Consider the following 22,548-nt stretch of genomic DNA (forward strand, 5'->3'; position numbering starts at 1 on the left):
TCGTGAGAGTATCAACATCTTTTTGGCACACTGTACAGGGCATGAGGAGCCACAAATATTTTGGGGTGTGTCAGATCGTGTAGCCCCAAGATATGAGGGGGAAAGATTGTCAGGTATGAAGTGTTGCCAAAATCCCACTCCCCTTCTAACGTTTACGTTTTTGCAACTAGTATCAACATATTTATGGCACTACAGGACATGAGGAGTTAAATAAATAATTGACTGTCTTTAAACAAACACATGAAACACTCACAGGCATTCAGACTACTGAACTCGCATACACATATCAAATGCTCACTCAGATTTTCACTCCTTAAATTCTTTACACATATCTGTACTTTCTACTTCTCACATTTTAAAGCCAGGCTCGTTACTGAAGTTTTAATCTGCGTTGTCCATTACTCTGTCTACATAGTCCCTTACTCTGTCTGCATTGTCCCTTACTCTGTCTGCATTATCGTGAATGTGCATATCTGTCTTGATTTACCTGTTGGCTATAGCATTGTGTCCAACCACAACACATCAGACACACATCAGAATCTTAAAACCTTTCCTTTTCTAAGTCAACGCACAACGCCCTGTGCTATAGCTTTGTTAGGAAAACAAACAGGACTGTTACACTCCAACTGTAATATGACTAGTTTATTGACAATGATCAGTTACAGTAGAGTGTTCCAGATGGTAGTGAGTCTCTGTGATGGTCTTCTCCTGATATCCACTCAGCCCAGTGAGTTCCAGCCAGGTGAGGAAGACCTAGTCCTCGTCCGTACTGCTGAAAGGACATTTCTGGCTCCTTGGCAACGGTCCTTCTGTTGTCCGGGAGAAAGTGAACCAGGACACCTGCAGGGTAGAAGAACCGAGAGGCAGGAAACCAGAAAAAACATCCCACATCAGCCTCCTGGAGATCATCCAGGCCCTGTGTCCTGGAGCAAGACACTGGACCCCAAGCTGCTCCCCATGAACAGGCTAACCTTGCATGGCAGCTCCCTCGCTGTGGGTGTGTATGAATGGGTGAATGAGAGGCATAATGTGAAGTGTTGTGGGTGCCGGGATGAGAGAGAGAGAGAACGAGAGAGAGAGAGAGGAAGGTGTGTGTATGTGAGAGAGGGACAGAGCCAGCCAGCCCTTTACGTTGCTGGATACTTAAACGTATCAGTAGGCCATCCTACTGGCTCCAAGACATCTTGCACGTCTTGACGATACACTTTCGAAGTGCACGGAACATTCGTACGTGTACAGGACGTCTAGGGGGCTCCTGGTTGTTCTCGTGGTCCTTCGACTGCTCCAGATTGGCAGGCAAACCACACTTAGCCCCTGTGAGAAGATAACATTTTAAATTGGTGAATTCAAAGTTAGGCTTTGTCAGAGGAATTAGCCCAATCTAGAGGATCACTTTGTGATTCATTAAGGATGACAAGCAGTGGTAGTCGCTCACCAGGTGTGACGTGAGAGCTGGGGGGAAGCTCCTCCTGGGCTGAGGGCTTCTTGGGCTCCGTCTTTCTCTTCAGAAACTGCAGGGGAAAACACAGAACATGCTGGAATCTATGGAAACTATATGACAACACCTCTCAGTCCACCAAAGCATCAAGATTTAGAACAACAACAGCCACTCAGTCCCAACAGTGCCTCTTCATTCTAAACTTGCTCCATTACATGAATAACCAACCCATGGTCATTCATTCTGTACTCATACGATATACTATTAGCTCTGCTCTATAAGCTATATTACATCAATAACCCACCTTGTTCTTGAAGAGCTTGGCTTTCTTGCTCCACCACTTCAATCCCTTCTTTGGCTTTCTGGTCTTTCCCGCAGAGGTCGACGCTGTCCCAGCATCGATGATGACCGGTGCAGGGCTGAGCTCACCGAGATCTTTCCCAGGACACGGAGCTGCAGCAGCAGACTCACACAGAGTGTCCATCACTCTCTCCGTCGGGATCCTGACCGTGCGGTCCAGGGTCTCCTGGCAGGCCAGGCTGGAGGTCGAGGGAAGGTCCAGTTCCAGGCTCTCCTGCAGCTGACCCTTAACCGAGCTCTCAGCAAAGCTGTGGATGAGCTCCTGTCTGGAGGGTATCGGGGGGATGATCTCGACTGTACGATCTTCGAGCGCCGACAGCTTGTCTGCAGCTTTCTGCAGGGTCCTCAGCGTGCTGTCATAAAGCAGCTGGCTGGAGGAGTGGACCTGCTCCCAGAACTTCATGCCACCAGATCTCGTCTTAGCTGAGGCCTTGTGCTGCTCAACCACCTCATGGAGATCATCCAGGATCACACTGAGCAGGTTATCACAGTTCTCAGAGGAGACAAGCAGAGATGGATGCTCTGAGCTCTCTGGATTGGCCGCATGAGATGAGCCACGAGGGGTCGCCGGCTGGCGAGAGAGCTTCTGAGTTGCTCTCCTCATGGCCTGCTGGAACAGATCTTTCCCTTTGGTCGCATACTCTTTTATCATCGCTCCCACTCGCTTGTCATTTTGAACCTGGCTCTGCCCAGCTGCGGGTGGGCCCTGAGGACATAAAAAGATCAAGGTCTCCTGGACCTCTGTGGTTCTGTGTCCACTCCCTGGCAGAAGGGTGTCGACAAACAAGGAGCGGTAGATGTGGGAAAAAGACAACTCCGGGCGCCTTAGGATCAGCGAATGATCCAAGATAGCTGAGATGCCTTCGATCAGCTCCTCGATCTCCACTTCCTCTACGCCCTTGTTCAGACAGGCCAACATCTGTTCGTTGGCCAGCTCCTGGAGTTTGGTCAAGCCTTCGTTCTTCACGCTCTCCCGATAGCAGAACTCACTGCTTATGGCTCTGCAGGCTGCTGTCACCGTGTCGACAGACCGGATCAACAGAAGCCTGATGAGAGACGAGGGCAAACTTTCCAGGGACGTCTCGCTCATCAAAGAGACGCTCTCGTCCGCCGTCACATCTCCCATCCTGGAAGAGCTCACCAGGGGGGTCAGTTTGGCCGCTGCCTTGCAGACCATCTTCTTGGCTGCAGAGGAAACATCCAATGTGTCCCATCCTGTGAGGGAGGAGCTGTTCCCTGCTCTGGATGTTGAAGACTGGCTTTCCAGCAACTCAACAGCACTTTTCACAGACTCAATTATCCCATCGACCAGGTCAATGGCCAGGGAATGTCCAGAGCGTCCGCTCCCCAGATAAGGGATCATGACCAAATCCTCAGTTTGTCCTTGGCTGGATGGAAATGTGGATGAGCCCTCCTTAATGCACTGCCCAAAATGCTCCTCCAGCTTCAGCTCCACAGCCTGGATGACGTTGGTCCTCGACATGGTGGTCAGGAGCTCTCCTAGGGACCTTCCGGAAGACCGACTGCTGCTCCCTGACCTCCTCAGCAGCGGTAGAGTCTGCACGTCGGCACAGACAGCAGAGAGGAAGTAGCTCACAGAGGAAAAAACAGGCCCTTGAGCTTCTTCTTGGAGGGCGGCCCTGGCTGCCAGGACGTTGCCGATGACCGCCTCGATCAACTCAGCTGCCACAGAGCCCAGACTGGCCTTGGCCTCCACCTGCAGATCCGGAGAGGGGGTTCCACTGGGTCTGCTGGCTGTGCTGGGGAGCATTCTCTCCACTCCACTGACGCCCTGGGAAGTGGACGCAACCTCCAGGGCTTCCAGCTGGTCTTTTGACCCAGTGGCGGGTACTGAAAGAGGGTGCAGATCTGAGGCCTCGACCAGGTCCATGTCCTCCAAACTTAGAGGCCTGACGGTCAACCCCCTGATGAAGGTGCCCTTGTTTCCAGACAGACTTCCCTCTCTTCCCTCGTTCACCTCGGGCTGAGATGAGTCTGTATTGTCTTTCTCCATGTCTCTTCCTCAAAGACTGCCTCAGGTCCACACTTGCTGTGACAGTCTGATTTGAGAGAGAGGCTTTCACAAATGACACCTGAAAAGACAGACTTTTCCAAAGAACACAGAGAATATAATTACTTTTTCAGAATAATCTAATATCTACTTACATATCTACATGAAATAATTTGTCTTGGAAATGTAAAACTTGAAAGTTAAGCTGCAAAACAAAGGGACCATATTACATTATAATATTTCTCTGTTCCAATACGAATTTGTCAAGGTTAAGGCTTTGCAGTGATCTAAATCCTTGTCCAAACAAATGTTTACGCAAAACTGAGCACAGTGATCAGAACGGCCTTTATTTGATGAATTGCGTCATAATACAGCAAACGTCATCAAACAGCAGACGTCGAAATTTTAAGATGGATCTATTGACTTTTCCAAAGAACACAGATTAAGGCTACAATAACTTTTTCAGATCAATGTATTATCGACCTTCACATCTAGCCGAGAACATAGTCTTGAAAATGTAACCCTTACAACTTGGAAAAAGTCTCCGTAACTGCCTTACAACTTCAAAGTCTCCGTAACTTCCTTACAACTTGAAAGTCTCCGTATCTCCATGTCAAATCACAGGCCAATGCAGTCATGCTGCTAACACATACCACACACAATTACAACAGTACATTACAGAAATATCTAACGCTATAGAAAATACGGCAAGCATGATAAGTACCGATCTTTCATCCACGACGTTGCGGTTATCATTGCTAACGGCTAATGTACCTAGCTCGCTCTTCGTCGTGTAGCTAACTAACTTATTTCACAAACATAACATGTGAAAACGTACTGTGGTAACAACACTGTGATAACAACATATAGACATTCACATAACACAAACACAGCATTTTATAGGACTTATACCTGAAAAGGGGAGTAATTGAATAAACGATGCACGGACAAAACTCCCTCAAATAATGTATTTTACAACTGAAGGGAGGGAGCGACGTGCACCGAAACCTAGCTCAATCGTTACATTCCCCCTGCTGGAGCCCTATGGTAACTACAATGATCCCATATTTAACAAAACACTTTTCATATAAAAAACAACAACCGACAACAACACCCGAACCATAAACTGTGATATCAACAACGCACATTATTCCATCTGTCACACAAAACTATCTGAATATTTACTTACTTTATAATATTTCTGTGTTCCAATACGAAGTCGTCAAGGTGAAAGCGTCGTAGAGATCCAAATACTTGTCCAAGAAAATGTTCAATAAGAAATGAGAGCAGTGATCAGAACGGCCTTTTATAGTTTATTTGATGAATTACGTCATAATACAGCAAACGTCATCAAACAGCAGACGGCGCTCTTTACACCCAGTCTGTTTCGAGTCCAGGCCGTGGTCTCATATCAGTGTTAAACTGGATCGTACATTTAATTGTACATGAACTGTCTGTTTTAATCACGTTTTGAAAAGTGAAAATGTGTACCCCCCACCACACATTTTGTATCAAGAAAAATATATTTAACAGTGGTATCCACTATTATACAGATTTCAAAAATCTGTCCCACCCACATTGGAAAATAAACCGATGATGCTGATGTTCCATAATGACTTATTTAATTATGATTTGCCCATTTAGACGAATCAAGTTTATTTCGACTGGATATCATCCTTGTGCACAGACGCTTCGCTTCACCTTTACACTTTAGGAGGCTACTAGTTTTCTTGAACGCTGCTTGTCTTGCATCCTCTGCACAGGACCACTGATGCAAACATGAGGCTATAACTTTTTCATTGGTGTGATTATGATATTCATACAAACATAAGAACCACCGGAACATTGTTTCTAACATTGTTTAACGTCACGATTTGCGCTGGGGGTGCTGTTGATACATTTGGCCAATAGAGCGCCACTGCGCCAGATGTGCTAGGACCCGTACTGGGTGAAACCACCGTAATGGTGAATACTCAATGTTCATTACGTTCATTATTTGTTTGACAATAGCCTTGTCTGTAACCAGGAGAAGGATGTTTGCTGACTGTTCTATGAATAAACCCTGGCTTGTTTATTCAACTGGATCTTTTGACTTAAACAATATTGCCAAAGCATTTTCATCACATATCAGGAAATCTAACTCTCATCTATCATAAAACAAACACCAATATAAACAAGATTTCATATTTACTGTAGCTATTCTAACAAAAGTCTTGTATTTCTGAGAGGAGCTTTCTGAGGTCCTGGACTAGTACTGGTCAGACACCTTGAGGCACATAGCCACTCTGAGGGATTTCTGCGACAGGCACTCAAAATGGAGCCTTCATAGTTAAACAGAGCTGGAGATGATTGACAGACATCAAGGAAAGGGCTGACAGAATCAACCTGACTTTCAAGCACGTCAGAGAGTCTCCGAACAGGTGGAATGCGCTGGGAGAGTACATGAAGAGTGGCCTGACGCAGGTGACAGCAGACAAGCGAAGGGAGGAGCTGGAGAAGGAGCTGGGGGAGGTGTTGAAGGACACCCTGGCCGGGCTGGAGGAACTGGACCACTTCCTGGATGCTGTGGAGAGGCTGGCGGTCACTTCTGTGTCTGTGTCCAATGAGGAGTGTCCGTTTGGTGACCAGGAAGTGAGCCCTGACGGTGTCCGTGATGTCATCAGTGCCTCACAGGAAACCTGTCCTCTGCTGGTCCAATTCAAGACGAACGCACAGGACTTCTTTCTGCCCTGCCTCTTCAACATAGAGGCGTTGGCAATCCAGCTCGATTCATACATATGCAGCACCAAGCATCTCTGTGACAAGTAAGAGAGAACATCGTAGTCCGCTACTGTAGCCCCAGCTTGCTGGATCAGGATCCGGTGTTACTTTACATCTTTATTATTGTTATATTATTACATTATCTTTACTTCCTTTTTCCAATTCAGATTGATGACAGTATCAGAGATAGAGAGTTAATCTAGGTAAGACCTGCTAACCCTAACCCTAAGAATGCAGGTACGTTTGTGTCTTGCGCTGTTGATGGGGGCTGTCGCGAGGCAACGGCCCCGGTGGATGTAGGTGGTATTGCATTCTCAAATCTGGCTCATACTACTAGCTTTTTTATTGAATACTTTTTCTAAAACGATTTTTCCTAAATTTGAAACCAATCCCAAATGGGTAAACTAGCATCCCAATTATGTGCTTAGTCAAGCAAAGTTGCCTGGAAACGTCCTCGCCAATACAAACAGGGGACGAGCACAAAAGGGAACATAATGAGAACAAGGAGAAAGTGCTTGATAATATACAGTTGCCTGCTTTATTGTAGTAAGTTTTACAAATGGTTGCACACACACGATGGTTGTTTGTAGCGTTTATTTCCGTTATTTTAAAGCAGATTTTACCATTTTGTATGATCGTTATTATGACAAACGTAATTATTGCCTAATATAATTTGTTATTACATCTGGCGAAATTAAAAAGACGAAGATGAGGTAGATGAGGAAGATGTGGTTATCATGTCTGTCTGATCACAATATTGTTATGGTCGTTATATTGTTACAACTTTCGCTTGCTTACTCCGCTGCCACTGAGCACTTTTCATAGAAATGAATGGGGACGCCATCTTGGGAGACAAAAGTAGCTGTGTCTACTAATTTATAAGTCTATGTTGTAGCATGACAAAAGTGACAAATGACAATATAAGATGACTTGATAAAAAAAATACTAATGCATTTATTTAAGTTTTATGCCGTTTCTGTTCAGGAGGGTTATTTTTTGTATTTTGCCTTGAGGTTGGGGGGGGGGGGGGGGGGGGCGGCAGAGTGGCCATTCTCTGGCCAGGGGGGGCCACGGCCCCCACGTGGCCACGCCCCTGGTGGCAACCCTAATATGCCTTAATCAGTGGCGAAAATATGCTTTCAACATTGGGGGGGACAATTATATGACATTTGTCCTGAGGGGGACACCAAAATGACTGCTGTAACACATAGCACATTTAAAAAGCGCCATACTGTGCATAATCAGCAAAGCACTTTCATTGCGTTTTATTATTATTATTGAAATTACATTTTTACGTTTACAGTGATTTATTTGGGGGGACAAATCATAGTTGTCCCAGGATGTGGGGGTTGTGTGTCTCCCCCTCTCCCCCACAAAAATAGCCTAGTTTTTGGAGCTTTATGTAAAACAAACAGCCGTTTTTTCAATGGATACATCTTTGTCTAGTGAAGAAAATTACTTTTACGTTTCTTAGCCTGGTTTTCCATCTTTAAATTGTCTCTACTAGCTAGCTTTCGATCTGTCACTGTCACTGTTGTGGCACTAAGGGCTACATAGACGTTCATCGGAATAGAATAGACCAATGGTCGCCAGTCACAGTTTTCAAGAGGTCACCAATTTCGGTACAACACCTGGGTGGTGCCTGGTGGAGCTAGTGCTTGTTGCGCCCTCAGTCAGCCACATGGCTGTGCGAGTCTGCTTGACTTGGCGTTTTTTTCTTCGTATTTCCGCTTGGTTCACCACCATTTCCGCCCTGGCCCGCGGGACTGTAAACATGGCCGACTGCTGCATCAACTAGTATTGTAATGTGTTGTGCTCGTTTTCACTCATCGATGCACACTTTTTGTCACATTTGTGATTTGAATTCAAGTTAAAATATCACCTCTTAGGAAGAGGTAGAACTACACCGTTTTCTCGTGGGCTGAAGGTCAGTTATGTTTATTTTCCAAGCGTTCAATAAGATAGCTAGCACTAGCTAGTTTAAACTCTATCCAGCTAACGCCGTTAACGTCGTCGTTAGCTAGCTTAACCTGCTGCTACGTCTACTGTTGTATTAGCGATATTGATCTGAACTCCACAATTAGACAGTACTTTACAGTACAGTAGACAGTTGCTTGCTACCACCTGTCTTATTGACAGACTCACTGAAAAACAAGTGCAAGTAGCCTACAGTCACCGGTGGATAGCTACCGTAACAGTGCACTAGCTAGCACCACTAGCTAGTTAGCTCAACTGTGTAGTGTAGACTGAACTTTGATACCAATCACTTGAATTAAAGTATAGTACAATATTCACCGGGATTGAGATCTTGATAATGATTGAGTCAATTGACTGCTCGCATGTGTCTTAGTCATTTGTAGTGATAAGTTCGATGAGTACAGTGTATTGTGTCTTTTGTGCCAGGTGAAGAAGTGTCGTCACCATGGGGCGACGTTCGACCTCCTCCACCAAGAGTGGAAAGTTCATGAACCCCACGGACCAAGCCAGTAAGTAACTCATGCACACCATAACACGCTAAAAAATGTACACCACACCATCGACCCTATATTAAAACGGCTTGGGGGCCATCCCAATTCATCCCAATTCATTCATTCCATGTTATGTCATCAGCAAGATGCAATCAAAGTCCCTGTGATTAAAGCGACATCATGCTATTAGGGATTTGCTTTGACTTGACTGATTCTTTTTGAGTTCATATATTGTCGTGCTACTCTGATCACGGTGTCTGTCCTCACTCCCCTCTAGGGAAGGAGGCCAGGAAGAGGGAGCTGAAAAAGGTATGGTGCCGACTGACTCATGTCTGTGCCAGTACTCAAAACAGTTTGACCCACTTTGAACGTGCATGATGGTCTTGAAGCCCCACAGTAGAGATGTCACTACTCCATTGTAACTGTGGCTCCTGTCTGGTTCCTAGAACAAGAAGCAGAGGATGATGGTAAGGGCTGCCGTTCTGAAGATGAAGGACCCCAGACAGATAATCAAGGACATGGAGAAGCTGGATGAAATGGGTGAGGAGTGAGCATGTCTCTCTCCCCCTCTCTCTCTCCCCCTCCCTCTCTCTTTTCCTCCCTCTCTCCCCCTCCCGCTTTCTCTCCCTCCCCCTCTTTCTCCCCCTCCTTATTTCTCTCTCTCTCCCCCCTCCCTCTCTCTTTCCTCCCTCTCTCCCCCTCCTGCTTTCTCTCCCTCCCCCTCTCTCTCCCCTCCTTATTTCTCTCTCTTCCCCTCTCTCTCTCCCCCCTCTCTCTATCTACCCCCTCCTTATTTCTCTCTCTCACACACACTCTTACTCACTCTCTCTCCCCCCCACCCCATGCTTATCCTCCCAGAGTTCAACCCAGTGCAGCAGCAGCCCCTGCTGAACGAGAAGGTCCTGAGGGACAAGAGAAAGAAGCTGCGGGAGACCTTCGAGCGCATCGTCCGCCTGTACGAAAGGGAGAACCCCGAGACCTACAAGGAGCTCCGCAAGCTGGAGCTGGACTATGAGACCAAGCGCGGCCAGCTGTCGCTCTACTTCGACTCCGTCAAGGTGTGTGTGTGTGTGTCGCAGTGCTGCGAGCACACCTTTTCCAGAGACGTTCTCCCTCCTATGTCCTTTCATTCTCGGTTTTACGTCCTGTTTTTTTCTCCCGTCGGTCTATTGGCCTGAGAGGTAGAGGGTGTACTGTGAGCGGTGTTCCCCTCGACCGCTCGGTCACCCCTCTCTCCGTCCCTCTCCTCCCTTGACGTTTCATTGCTTCCTTTCCACCGTGTGCGTGGCAGAATGCAGAGCTGGTGGAGGTAGACAGTATCCCGCTGCCGGAGATGCCCCACGCTCCCTCCAGCATCCTGATCCAGGACATCCCCCTGCCTGGCGCTCAGCCGCCCTCCATCCTGAAGAAGGGTACCCCTTTCAGGTGGGCACCAACCAGCGCTGCCCCCCCCCCCTGCCCCTTAGAGGCAGGACTGTTGTAAATAGGGGACAACACAGATTATTTTTTTGTTGCACCCTGCTAATACTTACTTTTCCTTGTCCTTCTTCTCCCGGTCTTTCCTTTCTCAATGGCCTCTCCTTTTGGACAACCCCCACTTCGCGCTCTATCTCTCTCTCTCTGTCCGTCAGTAAGGGCCCCTTCTCGTCGTCCTCGGCTCCCATGTCCGCGGCAGTGGCTGGGGTGCCCCGTCTGCCTCCTGGGAGGAAGCCCCCGGGCCCTCCTCCCGGCCCCCCACCCCCGCAGGTCCTGGCCCTGTACGGCTCCCGCAGGCCCCAGCACTACGCCACGGACACGGGTAACATGAACACCCACATGAAGCCCACGTGCATACAGTACATGCACATACACACACGCACACACACAAACAGTACTTGCACACATACAGACACACAGTAGATTGTACTAGTGCCATACCAGCCTGCTGACAGTTCTCTCTCTCTCTCTCTCTCTGTCTCTGTCTCTCTCTCTCTCTCTCTCCAATCCCCCATCTTTGTCTCCCGCTCTCTTTCAACAGACATGCCCGGCCCGGACGGCGGTACGGCCATGGACTCCCTGATGGGCGGCGGGGAGAGGGACAGCGGGAGCGAGAGCGACGGAGACGACGGGGAGGACGACGACAGCGAGTCGGACGACGACAGCGACGGCGAGCGGGACGAGGGGACCGACGGCGACAGGAGGATGATGGTGGACCGGAAGGACGAGGACAGGGGGAGAGAGGACGACAGGGGAGATCGGCACGCAGGTGAGAGCTCAGGGGGCTCTGGGAGGTGGCGTCGTACGACGTCGACTAGACACTGCCGGAGATGGGCGAGGTGGTTTGTGCGTTGTTCACCAGAGCTCCTGGTCTTTGACAGGTCGCAGCGTGCGGTTCGCGGACATGCCGCCAGCGGCGCCCAGCAGAGACAGGAAGAAGAAGAGGGTGGTGAAGAAGACCAAGGCCATCACCCCACTGCAGGCCATGATGCTACGGATGGCAGGTACTGGAGCTCTTCTTCTATGGTTTTACATGAGTGTTTTGCATGCACCAGATTATGTTTAACTTCTTTGTCTTCCATTTTCTCACTCACCCCTTCCTTGCGGGTCTTCAGGGCAGTCCATCCCTGAAGAAGAGGGCGAGGAAGAGGAGGTGGAGGAAGAGTACACCGACGAATCGGACAACTCCGACATCGAGGACCGGGGGCCGCCGGGAGACAACCAATCTCATCTTATGCCCAATCAGCGCATGCCACCACCCTCTGGACCAATGGGGGCGCAGCAAGGGCCCCCACACATGCAGGGTCCTCCACTCACAGGCCCTCCGCCCCTGGGGCCTCCACCGGCTCCTCCAATGAGGCCCCCGGGCCCACCCTCTGGGCCCCCTCCAGGCCCTCCCCCAGGTGATTCAACTCGCTTCCATTTTTCTGTCATGCTCGGCAGAACTGGACTGGATTTAGTAGATTGTGTAGTTCAAATCTAAATGTAGTTCCTCCCTTATCGTCAGGTGCCCCCCCTTTCCTGAGGCCCCCCGGTATGCCTGGAGGTCTGAGAGGGCCTATGCCACGCCTTCTGCCTCCCGGACCCCCACCAGGCCGGCCCCCCGGCCCTCCACCAGGCCCCCCTCCTGGTCTCCCTCCGGGCCCCCCACCCAGGGGCCCCCCACCCAGACTACCACCTCCAGCACCTCCAGGTTTGTGTGTGTGGACACACGTTTTACTGTTGGTATTTTCATCCTTGGACATCCTATGCGGGGAAGCCTTGCAGATGTGTATGCTATGCTAACACAGACCAAGCAGCAGCCTTGCAGATGTGTATGCTATGCTAACACAGACCTAGAAGCAGCCTTGCCGATGTGTATGCTATGCTAACACAGACCTAGCAGCAGCCTTGCCGATGTCTATGCTATGCTAACACAGACCTAGAAGCAGCCTTGCCGATGTGTATGCTATGCTAACACAGACCTAGTAGCAGCCTTGCAGATGTGTATGCTATGCTAACACAGACCTAGCAGCAGCCGGACACCCCACCTGAGCAAAAAGTATTAAAATAGTTTCAGACATCCACGCATCACACATCATGACATGCAGCTTATTTGAAACCCCTGCTGGCGATAAACATGGGTCTTCTTGGCATCAAAATACAGACAAAGCAAAGCAAGATGTGTGATTTTCCATTCCAGGTTTTTTTAAACGTTTCAATGCACCCACCCAAGACGTTTTGATATTTGAGTTAGACATGACCTACTGTCTCTCTCTTTGTTTGCTCTCTCACTCTTTTCTTGTGGCTCATAGTTTTTCTAACTCTGATTTCCTCTCCTTGCTGTAGGTATGCCCCCTCCTCCTCCACGGTCCGGCCCCCTCCGGCCCATGGCCCCGCCGCTCTCCCTGTTCCCCCCGCCGCTTAACGCTAACGTCCTCAGCGCCCCTCCCAGCATCGTCCAGCGACAGAAAGGCTCTGCCTCCAACCCAGAGGGCTCCCAGACTTCCATGCTGCCCCCGCCGCCCATGTCCATGCGCCCCGGGGGGGTCATGCAGATGCCCCCTCCCCCAGGAACCACAGGGCCTCCTGGGGGGGGCAACCCTGGCGGGCCAAATCCACCGGGGCACCACCACCAGCCCACCATCGAGAAGCGGGCCAACATCACCTCGGTCTCGGCCGGAGGTGTGGGCCTGGCTCCGGGTACGGGGCCCGGCAGCGCCACCATCTCCGCCAAGCCGCAGATCATCAACCCCAAGACGGAGGTCACCCGCTTCGTGCCCACGGCGCTGCGCGTGCGTAGGGATAAGGGTGGCATGGGGCACGGGGCGGCCCAGGGGCCGGTGGAGAAGGGAGGGAGGAGGGGAGAGGATAGCCATGCTGGGGGAGGAGGGCAGGGCCAGAAACAGCAGGCCATGGCTGCTCCTCTGGGCCTGGTGCATCATGGCCAGATGGGGGCTGTGGTTCAGTCCAACATGAAGACCAAGGACCAGGTGTACGAGGCCTTCATGAGGGAGATGGAGGGCCTGCTCTGACACTGAGGAGGAAAAGAGGGGGTGAGAGGAAGAGGAGGGAGATGGAGGGCAAGAAAAGAAACTTCCAGTGTCTCGTCAGTGATTACATCTGATTGCAAGTGATTTTAATCGGGCAGGTACTGAATGATACTCGGAAGCTGAAAGAAAAGCAGGAGTCCAGAACCGTTTGTTTAATTATTTGCAGCAGATGTGAAGTTGTCCACCAAATGTACATGATTTGGCCCTATCTTTGTGAAAAAGCATGTTTTTTATATGACTGTCAATAGGTTTATTTTATTTTGACCTGAGGGACCATGGTAATTGAAGAGTGGAAACTTTGGTCAGGTGTTTGTAGTACAACTAAATAAATACTTGATAACTCATCCTGTCTTTGTTTTGGTATGAGTATCATAGAGGATGGGTCAGTCAGCAAAAAAAAAGAATCTGTCTTTAGTAGGCATCGAATAAACAAGGACCCAAGTCCTGTGCTGAAACTAGCCATTTCTATTTGCAATATAGACTATTTAATAATAAAATAATGTTATGAAAGACAGTCATGTTGGATAGTTCACGTTCTATTACCTTAAAGATGCTGTAATGCAGAACTGAAAATGAACTTTAAGTTCACACCACAGAAGAATATGTTAACTACCCATCCAAATTTGAATGGAAAAAAAAAACAAGTATGTTAAATTAGGCTTTGAAATCGTGAGAAAATCATCAGTCTTCTCTGCTTATCTGGGGGGGGCGTGTCTCCTGAAGGAGCTCCGCCCTCACTGAACAGCTCCGCCCTCTCAAATTAATTGAATTTAGCAACAACTTGCTGAACCAATTGCAGATATCAGAACAGACATGCCTGCAGTCTCTGAGTTATGTATTAATTATATATTAATTTGTGTGTCTTTGCATCGTACCAGCTGAGTAACAGAATGTAGAGGGTTTTAAAATTTGACAAACCAAAACTATTTCCCTCGGGTTAAAGAGGGGTAAACTGAACAGTGTATTTAATATTAAGCAAATATGCTGGAATTGCAGTTTTGTGACTGGGTTAAATCAGAGCAACAATGGTCAAAGTAAAGTAAATTAAATGTATATTTAATATCATTGCAAAGTAATTGAATCAAATTCAAAATAAACATGTTACAAACAGAAGGCTTTAAATCGTACCAAATGACACCCAGCCGTACAGGATCATGCATGTACAATGTCTGCACAACACATGATCCTGACTCAAATAACTAAAGAGGAAATTAATGAATATGTCGAAGGAACTAAAAGAACTACAAAAACTAGTAAACTTTCTAAACAACAATTTATTCGTTGAAAAATAACAAATCGTTAGCAAACCACCCATCAGCATCAGGTCATGTCCTCCACCTGCTTTTTCAGTTTTAGGATTTCTTCCTCAATTTCACCCCGCGTTCTCAAAGACAAGTCATCTGCAGCCGGCTTAGGGACTTTACAGTAGTCGTGGTCAGACAGCACTTCCATTCCACCCTCGTCCTTCGCGTCCATCTGATTTGTGCAGTTCTGTAGCACTGGTCTTTCTCTTCTCTCCGAATCACCCGCACGTTGACGGACTTGATAGCCATTCCACTCGAACAACACAGGCAAGGCCCCCTTTTTGAGACGACGACGAAGTCCTTTCGGAGATTCAGACTTGTCTTCCGGTAGAAAATGCTTGCTACACACCCTGGACCGATTGGTGACGGTAAAGTTATCTCTTCGAATGTTAACTTCCCACTGTGCCCTGAGCTCAGCATCAGCTGGAAAGCAGTGAAAGCTCACGGTAAAGTACTTAGCCGATGTTGAGCAAAAAGGAACGGCGCAAATCTCGGCAGATCTGACCGCCCTCTTCAATAATTTAAAGGTGCCTTTTTTCATTATAAACTTGAAGCCAGCTAGGTTAGCTCTGGTTGGCTAACCTCGCTAAAAGACACCGAGGTGGTAAACAAATACACTAAATACAAAAACGAACGGTAAATAATATTAACTACATGTACTGGCTGTGAAAATCAAATGAGCTATTTTAAGGATCAAAGCACTGTACGGTGCGCACCAAGGCAAGACAACTTTCGAGCGCTGCATGTGCCTGGAGGTAAACAGAGGGCGTTTCACAAAACGGATATACGTCACACTACATTGTGGAAGTAGTGATTTATTTTTAACTTTTTTAATTCAATACAAGAACGAGTACAGAACATTGTCAGGGTGCAAAATAAGTAGTACAAAAAATATAAATATTTAAAATAAAAAAAAGCAAAGTAGCAGTAGAAAGTAAAGAAGTTGTGGCGAAGACTTGACGTCAAACATGGATGTCTGTTCCGAACATATATTCCAAATGTATGATTATGCACCAGAAAGAGACTGTGTCTGTGAAAGTGAGAAGAGAGCCATGTTCAGGAGAATGTGTCGTTTTGGGACGAGAAGAAGAATGATCACAACAGGGGACTATGGGCCTCACAACTCTTGAGAATCAACACCAGGTGATAAGGAGATACATTAGGCCACATAACTCCCCCCTCTAGGGCAGTGGTTCTCAATCCTGGTCCTCGGGACCCCCTGCCCTGCATGTTTTAGACGTTTCCCTCCTCAAACACACCTGATTCAAATGAATGGGTCGTTATCAGGAGCATTTATTTGAATCAGGTGTGTTGGAGCAGGGAAATATCTAAAACATGCAGGGCAGGGGGTCCCGAGGACCAGGATTGAGAACCACTGCTCTAGGGGAGGGATCAGAACCGGTTACAGCTGGTGGAAGATGTATCCTTTTGCCCCTGGGACATCACCTGACCTCTGGGTCTGCCCCCTGAGACATCACCAGACCCTTGTACTGCCCACCTTAACTGCCCAAATCACCTGACAAACACATCCCTCCCCGGAGGGGTACAAGGCCTGTGTGCCCTGCATAGCTCAGGCATAATTGGACTGGGCAGAACTCCCTAAAGACTTCTGTCAAGACTGTTCTCACCCAGGCCTTTGTCTTCTCTGCTGTACGAAGCGAGACTGGTAACATTGACTGGTATCACCGATCTAGATTGAGACACCATGGTGTATTGTATTCATTGTTTGATTTGCATAATTTCTTATTAAACTATAAAGAACTTGTTCTGGCATTTAACCTTGTATTCTTCCCCACCCAAATTGGAACCACAACACATGGCACCCGGGGCAGCCCTCCTCAATAACTTAACGGTGCCTTTTTTCATTTGAAACTTGTAGCCAGCTAGCCTAGCTCTCTAGACACTGCTAAAAGACACAGAGGTGATTATCAAAATAATCAAATATACTACATATAAAAATAGATATGTTAAGGATAAAATGGTAGGTACCAAGGCGAAGACAATATATGTATGGTATACATATACATCTATATATATATATATCTATGAAGACAACTGTAGAGTAACCGTAGCGCTGCCTGGAAGTAAACAGACGGGTGGATGATAACAGGATGTACGTCGCACCACTTCATTGCGTAAATTGAGAAATTATTTTATTTTTATTCAACAGAAAAAACAGTACATAAAATTTTGTGAAAAATAAGTAAGACAAATAAATATATTACAAAAAAATTACAGAGCAAAGTAGCAGTAGCAAGTAAAGAAGTTGTAGCGGAGACGTGACGTCAAACCTAGCTGTCTGTTGACCTCCGAGCGCATGCGCTTTACGGACTAGACAACACGTTTGGGCTAACCAGCATGGCTGACGAGACAGAAAAAGATACAGAGACAAATATAGATGATGCACTCGAACCTTCGAGTAGTAATGCTAATGACGATCATATTAATGTGGGCGAACATGATGTCCCAGTGAAGACCTTCAAGGATTTAGTAAGTTGGCCGGTTCAGAAGTCACACACTAGAAAGAAAAAAAAACCACTACCGGCAAAAAAGTGTTGCTAGCTGGCTACTGTAGTTCTTTAAATCTAGCTACCGTATGTATCTTGGGTATGGTTTGGAACCAGGAATTTGGTTTTAATTCTGGATTTTTAGAAACCACCGTCCTTTTGTTATTAAATACTATTTACTAGCAAATATTTTTCTAGCAACTATTTACTAGCATTTTAACTAGCAAACGTCTTCCCCGATCTAAGGACCTACATTGTTTACATGCATGGCTACAGAGGCATTGAAGTTCAACATCTGCATAGACTGTTTGTTGGCCTCTGTACCATGCGTGTCCGCGCCTGCATTTGGGTACAACTTGTTATATTAACAGGGTGTGACGGAGGTGCTGTGTGAAGCCTGTGATCAGCTGGGATGGAAGACTCCTACGAAGATCCAGGTGGAGGCTATTCCGGTAGCACTGCAGGGTGAGAACGATAGCTAGAAAAGTAGGCTATAACTTAAAGCTAGATTGCCATTTAAAGGCGGGTCTGTGGAGTATCGTTGACGATAAAGTTCTACCTCAGGGCTTTTAAAATGTATTTATTTGTCAAAATTCAGGATTCTCTCACCATCCTCTCTCTTCCTTACATCTCTAATTTATACTTTGTTTGAATTAATTGAATTCATACCATGGTTTGTTCGCCCCTCGCCACAGGGCGCGATGTGATAGGTCTGGCAGAGACGGGTTCAGGGAAGACGGGAGCTTTCGCCCTGCCCATCCTCCAGTCCCTCCTGTCGTCCGCCCAGCGGCTGCACACACTGGTCCTCACCCCCACCAGAGAGCTGGCTTTCCAGATTGCAGAGCAGTTTGAAGCCCTGGGCTCCAGCATTGGAGTCAAGTGTGGTATGTAAAACAGACACACACACACACCACTGTGGACCTAGATAAGACCCACCAATGTACACACACATTTATGTTTGAGGTCCAGGACCACCACATCAATGTAACAGACATGGATCACATTGGTAGAACAATTAAATACCTTAACCTGCGACCAACAATGGCTTGAACATGTAAATGTGCCTTTTATTGTGAATGTGGATTTAAGGAAATGTTGTTGACCCCCTGTCATTTTTCTTTTACAGCTGTCATCGTAGGAGGAATCGACATGATGTCTCAGTCCCTGGTATTGGCCAAGAAACCGCACATCATTATTGGTGAGGAACAGCACCCAATCCCAATTGACTTTACAACACAGTGATTGATGGCATCACCATGAAATCCAAAATGTGCATTTGTGAGCTGTTGAGGTTGTAGGAAGTAATGAATGTCAGACAAGGGTACACACTCACTGTTTGCATTTCTAGTATCCGTGAGTCATGTAGCTTTCTGGTGCTAAGTAGCATTGATTTTGCATTTGCAGCCACACCTGGAAGACTGATTGACCACATGGAGAACACCAAGGGCTTCTCCCTCCGAGCACTCAAGTTTCTGGTCATGGACGAAGCTGACCGCATCCTCAACATGGACTTTGAGACTGAGGTAGGGGTGCAAGGGTCAAAAACCAGCATAACTCCGTTAAACAACGCCACATCCTGACTTTGGGTTTGTAAATACCGGCTTTGAGTTGGCCGTAGCTGTGGAGAAATGGCGCTGTTAGCTGAAAGGTCTCTTCCTCTCCCACTCCCAGGTTGATAAGATCCTGAAAGTTATTCCCAGAGACAGACGCACGTTCCTTTTCTCCGCTACCATGACAAAAAAGGTACTGCTATCGTATCAGACATGTCAAACACACAATAAATTGTTTTCTGACAAATATGACAACACATAGAAATAGTTTTTGTGAGAGCTACACCATTTAACCTGTCTCCTTCCCAGTGTCGTATAATCTGATGGTCTGGCAGAATATAACAAGTTTAGTATTCTGGGAACTGACCGGTACACGTTCTGTGTTCTCAGGTTCAGAAACTGGAGCGCGCCGCTCTGAAGGATCCAGTGAAGTGTGCCGTGTCCACCAAGTATTCCACTGTGGAGAAGCTGCAGCAGTATTACGTCTTCATCCCCTCCAAGTACAAGGTAACCATAACGATGCGGTGGTTTACTGTGTATATTCAGTGAGTGAGTATTCAGCACACATTTAAATGCCGTTTAATAATGTGAGCGGTGTAATATGTACAAAAGTGTTATATAGAGTACCATAAAAATGAAAGAAAAGGGCAATGAGTCTGGTGGCCTTCACTTGTCATAGTCAGTTCTGTTCTGAAAAGGTTTAGTTTGAGTGAATCTGAGTTTATCTCTGAACAGAGATGAGGTTCCACTCTGTGTACATCAGTTTGAGATCCTGTTTGTTGAACCCTCTGTTGTCCGGCAGGACTGCTATCTGGTGTCCATCCTGAACGAGCTGGCTGGCAACTCCTTCATGATCTTCTGCAGCACGTGCAACAACGCCCAGAGGGTGGCGCTGTTGCTCAGGAACCTGGGGATCACCGCCATCCCTCTGCACGGGCAGATGAGCCAGGTGGGGTTGCCCCCGCATCCGAATGAAACACGCCTCACACAAGATAAACCTCCAGCGAGGCCGTGCCGATGCGCACCTAAAGGCTGGGGTCAGTTTGGTTCCCATACATTTGGTGTAATTGTTTACTTGCGTCCCTCGCCAATCAGAATAAACGCCTCGGAGCGCTGAACAAGTTCAAGTCCAAGTCGCGCTCGGTGCTGCTGGCAACTGACGTGGCGTCCAGAGGACTGGACATCCCACACGTGGACTGTGTCATCAACTATGACATCCCTACTCATTCCAAGGTAAAGCCCTACCCCCTCCTTACCACTAATAATAATAATGATGATATAGTAGTAATAGTACATTTGATTAGTAATGTGCCTCTATTGAACTCGAAGAGCTACAGTACAATTTTACTTACAGTCATAAAACATAATAAAATATACAATAACAAGATGGTCTTTCCAGCCCCATCCTCTCCCACTGGAGCCCACTCACTGTTGCCATTATGACTGTTGCCATGTTGACTGTTGCCAAGTTGAATGTTGCCATGTTGAATGTTGCCATGTTGAATGTTGCCATGTTGACTGTTGCCATGTTGACTGTTGCCATGTTGACTGTTGCCATGTTGACTGTTGCCATGTTGACTGTTGCCATGTTGCCATGTTGACTGTTGCCATGTTGACTGTTGCCTGTTGCCATGTTGACTGCTGCCATGTTGACTGCTGCCATGTCGACTGCTGCCATGTCGACTGCTGCCATGTCGACTGTTGCCATGTCGACTGTTGCCATGTCGACTGTTGCCATGTTGACTGCTGCCATGTTGACTGTTTGGTTTTCAGGACTACATCCACAGAGTGGGCAGGACAGCCAGAGCTGGACGGTCTGGAAAATCCATCACGTTTGTGACACAGTAAGAGACCGGAACAATTCCTCAAAACTGCTTTCATTCTTCAGCTCCTATTCACTTCATCTTTTGAAGTATTATTCTTGTTTCCCAAAAAATAAAAGGTATTGTGACTATTTTTGGTAGACTGATACATCATTGGCTTCCCCCAGGTACGACGTGGAGTTGTACCAGCGAATCGAGACGCTGATCGGGAAGAAGCTGCCCGCCTTCCCCACACAGGAAGAGGAAGTGATGATGCTGGTGGAGAGAGTCAGCGAGGCCCAGCGATACGCAAGAATAGTGAGTAGCCAAATGTTGTCATCCTGCATCAGGAAATGCCTACCTGCTTCAGGCCTCTTCCAAATGAAGCCCCATCCTCCCCTGAATGTGCTTTGAGTGAGCTGTAAACAGCCCAAGCTCTAATCTGACTCCAAATCATGGTTAGAATCAATGTCATTTTGCCCTCATCTGTCTATATAAATATAATTTGAATACAACCGTGTATCCGTGTTGCCCTTGGTGTATTAATGTGTTAACATGTCTTACAATAACATTTTACATGCACAATTGTTACGGATAAATGGTGAACCTTGTAACTTCTCATTCCGATTAGGATTCAGCAATACTAATATTTTGTAACATCAGTGCTGACAGACCTTAAACGGAGTCTGTCTTGTTTTACCTGTGAGTAACCTCACACACTCTACTTCCCTTTCCTGTCACTTCACCTCCCAGGAAATGAAGGAACAGGGGGAGAAACGGAAAAGACCCAGAGACGGAGAGGGGGATGACACCGAGCAGTCCAGCGGTGTGAGGAAGAAAGTGAGAGGAGGTGCTGGCGGAGGAGGAGGAAGAGGAGGTGGAGGAAGAGGAGGCGGCGGAGGAAGAGGAGGAGGCAGAGGAAGAGGAGGAGGAGGAAAAAGTCAGGGGGGAGGAGCATGGAGGGGCGGTCATTGATTGGAGGATTGATCTCAACTGTACATAATCCCATGACGTAATACTTTCCATGACGCACCTAATAGACGAGCTATTTAATTCCTAAATACCTTCTGTTACCTTAATGTCTGATTCTCATTTGTAATAAAATGTTAGTGTTGTCTCAAGATTGTGTTTGTGTATCATGATATTTTAGGTGGTTATGTAATACTGGGGCGTGGAGACAGGTTATTGAACCAAGGAGGGGGGGGGAGCTCAACAGTGGAATTCGAGGGGAAACATTAAAATTGGAAAAGATAGGCAGCACCAGCAAAAGATGAACGAGAACTCTTAAATTCCCTTCTTACACCAGTTTAAAGATTGAAATGAGTGCTACACGTACTTTGAACTACCACGTTAGGAGCAAATGAGAGACATCAAGAAATCTTGGTTGTCAGATTGTCTTTAGATTCAGCATGTCCTAGTTGGTTGCATTAGCATAGCCACAAAAGGTACTGGGGCTGAAGAGGTCTGTCCTAAAAAACATTGATCAGTTAACAACAATTAAAGATAGTGATTACTTTATTTCTATACTGTTTGAAATGTTCTGAATATAATAAACAGTGTTTGATCTATACCTTGCAATATTAACCTAATCAGCACATAACCCTTGGTTATGTCCAGTACAGAAATATGCCTATTAATTATTTACATTATATTTATTGCATCATTGATACTGTCATTGTACTGTTTTTATATGCCTGCATAGCCATAATTTGGGTGTGATTAGGAAAAGCCTGTGTCGCTGATGTAAGTCAGAGGTCACAATTTCGCGTGTAATAATGTCAATAAAGTGTATAATGCGATGCAACTTTGAGGAAAATAGAAGGAGCGACAAGTCCATTTC

General features: G+C 47.0%; 3 protein-coding genes across 4 annotated transcripts; 2 read left to right on the top strand and 1 right to left on the bottom strand.

Moving 5' to 3' along the window:
• Nucleotides 1-633: 633 nt before the first annotated feature.
• On the bottom strand, nt 634-5,135 carry LOC146253898 (uncharacterized). Of its 2 annotated transcripts, none has more exons than XM_084676569.1 (4): nt 4,999-5,135; nt 1,743-3,904; nt 1,436-1,511; nt 634-1,314 (listed from the first exon to the last, which is right to left on the bottom strand). In XM_084676569.1, the coding sequence occupies exons 2-4, from the start codon at nt 3,810-3,812 to the stop codon at nt 1,166-1,168; spliced, it is 2,295 nt and encodes a 764-aa protein (XP_084532695.1). In that variant the 5' UTR covers nt 3,813-3,904; nt 4,999-5,135; the 3' UTR covers nt 634-1,165. The 2 variants fall into 2 exon arrangements, with proteins under 2 accessions (XP_084532695.1, XP_084532694.1); XM_084676568.1 differs by lacking the exon at nt 4,999-5,135 and adding an exon at nt 4,722-4,863.
• Nucleotides 5,136-8,297: 3,162 nt separating this feature from the next.
• On the top strand, nt 8,298-13,889 carry wbp11 (WW domain binding protein 11). The gene is made up of 12 exons (XM_084678513.1): nt 8,298-8,496; nt 8,973-9,055; nt 9,315-9,346; nt 9,484-9,577; nt 9,896-10,095; nt 10,329-10,462; nt 10,669-10,835; nt 11,055-11,282; nt 11,395-11,517; nt 11,629-11,916; nt 12,021-12,206; nt 12,842-13,889. Exons 2-12 carry the CDS (start codon nt 8,992-8,994, stop codon nt 13,525-13,527), a joined length of 2,202 nt encoding a protein of 733 aa, XP_084534639.1. The 5' UTR covers nt 8,298-8,496; nt 8,973-8,991; the 3' UTR covers nt 13,528-13,889.
• Nucleotides 13,890-17,178: 3,289 nt separating this feature from the next.
• Nucleotides 17,179-21,829, top strand: ddx47 (DEAD (Asp-Glu-Ala-Asp) box polypeptide 47). The gene is made up of 12 exons (XM_084678857.1): nt 17,179-17,339; nt 17,728-17,821; nt 18,052-18,240; nt 18,483-18,554; nt 18,761-18,879; nt 19,028-19,099; nt 19,297-19,413; nt 19,709-19,855; nt 20,002-20,139; nt 20,680-20,750; nt 20,897-21,026; nt 21,462-21,829. Exons 1-12 carry the CDS (start codon nt 17,208-17,210, stop codon nt 21,681-21,683), a joined length of 1,503 nt encoding a protein of 500 aa, XP_084534983.1. The 5' UTR covers nt 17,179-17,207; the 3' UTR covers nt 21,684-21,829.
• The last annotated feature ends 719 nt before the right edge of the window (nt 21,830-22,548 follow it).

The sequence above is a fragment of the Hypomesus nipponensis genome, chromosome 17 (genome assembly GCF_054491055.1).
Source record: "Hypomesus nipponensis isolate SF chromosome 17, ASM5449105v1, whole genome shotgun sequence".
NCBI classification, from domain to species: Eukaryota; Metazoa; Chordata; class Actinopteri; order Osmeriformes; family Osmeridae; genus Hypomesus; species Hypomesus nipponensis.